At 36.1% G+C, this 7,272-nt stretch overlaps 1 protein-coding gene across 1 annotated transcript in view; it reads left to right on the top strand.

Annotated features, from left to right (window-relative positions):
* Nucleotides 1–7,272, top strand: part of LOC102254228 (N-alpha-acetyltransferase 16, NatA auxiliary subunit) — a 66,369-nt gene that overhangs the window by 19,711 nt on the left and 39,386 nt on the right. Inside the window, exon 5 of the mRNA XM_014549742.1 lies at nt 3,322–3,475. Within this exon, the coding sequence (XP_014405228.1) occupies nt 3,322–3,475 (154 nt within the window). The remainder of the gene's footprint in view (nt 1–3,321; nt 3,476–7,272) is intronic.

A 7,272-nucleotide genomic window follows, 5' to 3' on the forward strand; every position in this document is an offset into this window, starting at 1 on the left:
CCTGCACCCTCTCCAATCTGGGACCCCTTTGGAGATGTCCGACTGCCGGTTTAGTCAGACATCCCTCTCACAATCTGGGAGCGCAGGCTCCTAACCACTAGCCCAGCCGTGGGCAAACTAAATGAATAAAACTAAAAAAAAAAAGACCGTACCCTTTTATGTAATAATGATGTTTTTGAATTTATATTAGTTCACACAAACACTCCATCCATGCTTTTGTTCTGGCCCTCCGGTCCAGTTTAAGAACCCATTGTGGCCCTCGAGTCAAACAGTTTGCCCACCCCTGTACTAGAGCCACTGTTATTTTTCCACTTGATTTATTTGGGAGTGTCTTCCCTTTCAGTACATAAAGGGCATACTTATTTTTTCATAACTACACTTTAGTCCATGTCCGGAAGTACCATAACATTTTTTGTTGTTGTTAATCCTCACCTGAGAATATTTTTTCCATTGATTTTTTAAAAATAAATCTTCATTGTTGAGAGTATTACATATGTCCCTTTTCCCCAAGCCTTCACCACCCACTGTCTGTGTCCTTGAGTTATGCATATATGCATATGAGTTCATTGGTTGATCTCTTCCCCGCCCCCGCTACACTCTCTCCTGCCTTCCCTCTATGGTTTGACAGTCTGTTTGACGTTTCTATGTCTCTGGGTCTATTTTTGTTCATCATTTTATGTTGGTCATTAGATTCCACATATGAGTGAGATCATGTAATACTTACCTTTCTCTGACTGGCTTATTTCGCTTAGCATAATGCTCTCTAGGTCCATTCATGCTGTTGCAAATGGTAAGAGTTCTTTTTTTTTTACAACTGCAAGAGAGAGTGAAAGGGAGGGAGGGAGGGGAGAGAAAGAGAAAAAGGGGGTGGGGAGAGAGAGAGAGAGAAAAAAAAGAGAAAGAGAAAAATACTGATGTGAGAGATACACTTTGATTGCTTCCTTCATGCTCCCTGACTGGGGCCAGGGATTGAACCTGCAACTCTTTGTTGCTTGGGCTGACGCTGTAACCACTGAGATACACCAGCCAGGGCTTCATTTAACTTTTTAATAAACTGCCCAATTGTTTTCCTGAAGCATTTTGTATTCCCTCCAATAATGTATGAGGGTTCCAATTTCTACTCATCCCCAACACCAGTTATTGTCTAATTTTTTTTATTGTCTGATTTTTTGATGATAGTCATCTTAATGGATGTGTATCTGTTTTCATGTATTGTAACTGAAATCTGAATTCTGCCTGCAGCAATGAAAGCCAAACTTGTGAGACAGGTGCTGGCATCTTGAGAAGATGGGAGACTCTCCCCAGTCCTCAAAAACCCATCTTAAGATATTATTGCAGGCAGAGGTTTTTAAAAGGAGGGAGAAGGAAAGCAGAACAGAGATCGGGGAGGGGCTGTAGATATGCAGGCAGTGTCCTTGCTGGTCCTGATATGGATTTTTAACTCAGCATCCTTGAGTTGGCCATCTGTTTTTTTTTTTGGTCAGTGAATTCCTGTGTCTGGGCAGTTGGCATTAACCAGAGCCTTGAAGGTCAGGCTGCTCCTTAGGTTCACACAGGAACTGAAACTGCTGGATTGTGAAGTATACTAAAAAAAAACTTTTAACATGTAAGCTCTTGTTTTGAGAAAAATCAGGTTAGAGTAACAAGCTGGGTTTAACATTTGCTAAGATAAATATGGGTAGTTTTCTACAAGTATAGCTTATTCATTTCCTGTTACAGTTTCCTAACAACTAATGATATTGACCATTTTATTATGTTCTTATTAGCCATTTATATTTCTTCTTTGATGAAATATCTATTCAAATTTTGTGCCCATTTTTAAATTGGGTTATTTGTCTTACAACTGAGTTGTAAGAGTGCTTTATATATTCTTAATACAAGTTCCTTATCAGGTATATTATTTGGAAATATTTTCTCCCAATCTGTAGCTTGTATTTTCATCTTATTAATGGTGTCTTCTGAAGGAGAAAATTTTTTTAATTTTGATGAAGTCCAATTTATTAATTTTTTTCTTTTATACAGGTGGTCACAAAGAATTTCTTCTATTCTTCTAAGATTTCTTTTATACTTTATTGCTTACATTTAGGTGTATGATCCATTTTGAGTTAATTTTTGTGTATGGTATGAATTATGAGTCTAAGGTCTTTTCTTGCATGCTTAATTTAATTGTTCCACTATTATTTGTGAGAAAACTACTCTTCCTTCATTGAATTGCCTTGGCACCTTTGTAAAAAATCAGTTGACCAGAATATACTAGCTTATTTTTGGACCTTTTATTCTGTTCCTCTGATCTGTATGAGTATCCTTGTGCCAGTGCCACACTGCATTGATTTTTGTAGCTTTGTAGTAAGTTTGAGATGTGAAACACATGTCCTCCTACTTTGTTCTTTTTCAAATTTTTTTGGCCATGTAGGGTTCTTTTTATTTCCATTTGAATTTTAGGATTAGCTTATAAATTTCTGTAAAAGGCTTGCTGTGAGTTTGGTAGGGATTGCATTGAATTTATAGATCAATTTGGAATTGCCATCAAAACATTGAGTATTCTGATCCATTACTGTGGAGTGTACTATCTCACCGTTTATTTAGGTTTGTCTGTAATTTCTCAGCATATTTTGTAGTCTTCAGTATATAGATCTTATTTCTTTACTTTAAAATATTTTTAAAATTTATTTCAGAGAGGAAGGGAGAGGGAGAGTTAGAAACATCAATGATGAGAGAGAATCATTGATCAACTGCCTCCTGCACGCCCCTTCTGGGGATCGAGCCCGAAACCCTGGCATGTGCCGTGACCAGAAATCAAACCGTGACCTCCTGGTTCATAGGTCAATGCTTAACCACTGAGCCCTACCCACGGGAGAGGGGGGAGGGTGTTTAGATCTTGTTTCTTAAATTTATTCCTAAATATCTTGTTCGTTTTGGTGCTATTGTGAATGAAATTATTTAATTTTCAGGTTGTTACTATAATATAGAGATATAATTGATTTTGTATATTGATTTTTTCTGTCATCTTGCCTAACTCCTTGATGAGTTCTAGTAAGTTTTTTAATGTAGATTCCTTAGGATTTTAACCAATTTTTATACTTTTTTGGGTGTATAGGACCTGTTCAATTTGCTCTATACCAGAGTCCTATCCCTTTACTAGTATTTATTTTAAAGAATGTATTAATCTTTTCTATTAATTACTCTTCTATTTATAATTGTTCATGGGTTGCTTTTTTAAATCTGTGTGAATTGCTTTCCTTAGAAAGCAGTGAAATTAAAGATCTGAAATTGCTTTATGTAATTATATAAACATGATAATTTGGTCCTTTCTATTTTTAGGTTCCTCTCAACAAAATTGACTATGAATATAGTGAACTGATATTATACCAGAATCAAGTGATGCGAGAAGCAGATCTATTTCAGGAATCTTTAGAACATATAGAAACATACGAGAAACAAATATGTGATAAACTTTCAGTGGAAGAAATTAAAGGTTAGTTGACCTGCCTTTTCTTTTTAATTAAAGAAAAGAACTAAAACTATATTTTATTCTGTCTTAACACTTAAATAAGACTTATGTTTTAGGTAATATTCTATACACTTATTATTATGATGTAGTTGTTATATTCACTTTAGAGTTTGGTGACTGAGGAACAGAGAGTTAAGTGACTTGCCCAAAGTCACACAGCTAGGTAAGCTGGGTATAGTGCTGTATATGAGGCCAAGAAATTTGACTTCAGATTTCATTTTCTTAAGCAGAACATTATACTACCTTTATATTTTACCCCTCCATATCTGTATGTCTATATTTTTATTTGTATCTATTTATATATAGTAAAATATAATGAGAATAATAATTGATACTGGGATTATCAGGAAGTATCATTATGGGCTAATTATGAAGGCAGGGTCCTGATAGTTTGTTAAAAACGTTCATCAAAGGGTTAGCCACATTTTTTCTTAACAAAGCTTTGTTCATCAATTACTCATTTCATTAATACTGTATTAAATAGAATGTCCAACTAAAATCATTAGTTTAAAATTAAAGTTAGTATAGTTGTAGGACTTTTAAAACTTAATAAAAGCTAACATTTATTTACTTTTCCTGTGTTTTAGGGCATGGTAATTGCTTAAACTGCTTTATTTCACTTAAATTTTTAACACCTCTAACATGGGTACTATTTACTATCTCCATTTTATAGCTGAGGAAACTAAGGTTAAGAGATATTAAGGAGTTGTCCAGAGTCACCCCACCTTTTAGGTTCTAGAGTTAATTTCTTTTCTTTCTTTCCTTTTTTTTTGGTTAATCCTCACTCGGTATTTTTCCATTAATTTTTAGGGAGAGTGGGAGAGAGAGGGAAAGACAGAGAGAAACATCGATGTGAAAGAAACACATCGATTGGTTGCCTCCTGCTTGCATCCTGACCAGGGCCTAGGCCAGGGAGGAGCCTGCAACCAAGGTATGTGCCCTTGACCAGAATCGAACTCAGGATCCTTTGGTCTGCAGGCCTACACTCTATCCACTGAGCTAAACTGGCTAGGGAGGTAGAGTTAATTTCTAAGCACATCTTTTTGGCTTCAGAGCCCTTATTCTAAAATGTTTTTTTTTAAGACTTTATTTTTTAGAATAGTTTTAGTTTCACAGCAAAATCAAGTTGAAGGTACAGAGATTTCCCATATACTGTATTTCCCTACTCATGCATAGTCTCCTCCACTATCAATATCCCCCTCCAGAGTGGTATATTTATTATAATTTTTTTTAAAGTACATTTTAACTTTAAAAAATATTTTTATTGATTTCAGAGAGGATGGGAGAGGGAGCGAGAGGAGAGATAGAAACATCAATGGTGAGAGAAAATCACTGATTGGCTGCCTCCTGCACGTCCCCTACTGGGGATTGAGCCCGCAACCTAGACATGTGCCCCTGACCAGAATTGAACCCAGGATCCTTCAGTCTGTAGGCTGATGCTCTATTCACTGAGTCAAACCAGCTAGAGCTATGTATTACAATTAATGAACCTACATTAACACATCATTACCACCTGAAGTCTATAAAGTTTACATTTCTGTTAGTTCTTGGTGTTGCACACTCTCTTGGTTTTGACAAATGTATAATAACGTGCAGCCACCATTATAGTATCATATGGAGTACTAGTTTCATCGCCCTAAAAATCCTCTGTGCTCTCCCTATTCATTTCCCCTTGCCCCCACCCCTGGCAACCACTGATCCTTTTACTGTCTCCATAGTTATGTATTTTCCAGAATGTCATGTATTTGGAATTATGGAGTATGTAGCCTTTTGAGATTGACTTTTCTCACTTAGTAATATGCATTTAAGTTTTCTTCATGTCTTTTCATGAGCCCTTACTTTTAACTGCTATACTTGATACTTGTTAATATATAGCAACTGACTGACTTAGTTTTTATTATAAATAGTACTAATATCAATATTGACTACAATGCTATTTTTCAAACTATTGGTAAAATGTGGATAAATAATATTCTGGTTTCTTTCTTATTCTATTACCTGTAATTGATGGGAGAAAATAAAAAGCAATTATTTTTATGTTCTGATGTATTGCTATTTCCTGATTAAATCTCAACTCTTAGGTTGCTTTTTCTGTTTCTCTGTCTTTGTCTTATAGCATTACTAGGGAATGCAGGGATTAAAAAGTAGATATGCTATAGTATGGTCAATTCTGGTTTAAAAAATCTGCAAATTGCAACATATATTGGTAATGTGGGTCATTTGGGGGTCATCAATTTGAATATAAAGCCGATATTCTGTATTGCTTATAGAGACAGGATATGTTATTTTTATTTTTTCAGTGAAGTTTGCAGGCCCAGAGATTTTGATATTTATACATTATGTCTTTTGTATCCATTAGTATATTAAGATAATATTAAGAACTGTTAAAGTTAGAGATTTTTATTTTAAAAAAATGCAAGTGTACTTATTTGTCCCATATAATCCTATAGTAATAACCTTTACCGTATAGTAGTAGCAGATAATAAAATGTTTGGACTTGAAGAATAGTGTCAACAGGGTAAAAATTAGACTGACCAGAAGTTAATTCTGGAGGAATGGGGCACGTTTATAGTTTTAAGTAGCAAATGTTTACATGTAATCACTTTGTGCCAGGCATTGTGCTAAACCATTTTAAGTAAATTATTTCCTTTGATTATCACAAAGTGGATTAAGGTAGTTGATATTTTAGAGGCAAGGAAATGGACATTGGAAGATTGTAACTTGTTCAGAGCTAAAAATTGGTAACATTAGTAATTACATCTAGTTAGTTTTACTATACCCTTTTGGTTTTGACAAATGTATAATAACATGCAGCTTGAATAATATATATCATATATAAATAGTAAAAGAATAGTATATAATAACCACTGTTATATGCTGCCTTCTCTAAGATGATGAAAGCTGAAATAGTATGACTTAAAGACATTTCAGAGGATTATTTGTTTGAAGTGGATTATTTGGGGAATGGGAAATTTTAGGGATGGAAAGTTGAGATATTTCTTTTTGAGAATCTTCCGTTTATCTTAGACTAGGTGTGCTTTCTATTATGTTTGAAAAGTTTAGATCTTCATTCCCCATGCCCCCTTTCAACTTGTGTGGCTTCTTAAAAGCCACATAAAAATTGAACCTTGTAGGTGTCTAACATGTGAACATGGTTTGTGTGGTTTCTTGCTGTGAAGTGGGGTTTAGTGTTACTTTTTACAAGTTGATTCAAATTTTAGTGACCTGGAAAGGAAATTAAGAGGATTGAATGAAGAATTGCTTAATATATGAATTATCAGGAAAAGTACATTTACATTGTGCAGTAGGAAGATAGGGATATTTCATTAGAATTCATTAACAATCCTATCTAATAAAAGAGTAATATGCAAATTAACCATCACACCCTCACTCCGTCACAAAGATGGTGGCGGCCACGGAGCTGGAGCGAGCAGGAGGCTTGGGTTGCCCCAGTGATGGAGGAAGTCAAACTTCCCGCCTGCCCTTGACGGACCTGAGCTCCGCTCAAGGCTACAAAGTTTCAATTATAGAAGATAAATAAATCCCAGATACCTGCTTCCAGCCTGCGTGGCCTCCTCTCAAGGAGGGGCTGGGGGTGTGGCCAGCCTGAAAACAGCCCTCAGCCCCTCACCCAGGCTGGCCAGGCACCCCAGTGGGGACCCCCACCCTGAAGGGGGTGTGGCCAGCCTGAAAATGGCCTCAGCCCCTCACCCAGGCTGGCCAGGCACCCCAGTGGGGACCCCCACCCTGAAGGGGGTGTG

Source organism: Myotis brandtii, unplaced genomic scaffold (genome assembly GCF_000412655.1).
Source record: "Myotis brandtii unplaced genomic scaffold, ASM41265v1 scaffold569, whole genome shotgun sequence".
Classification (NCBI taxonomy): Eukaryota; Metazoa; Chordata; class Mammalia; order Chiroptera; family Vespertilionidae; genus Myotis; species Myotis brandtii.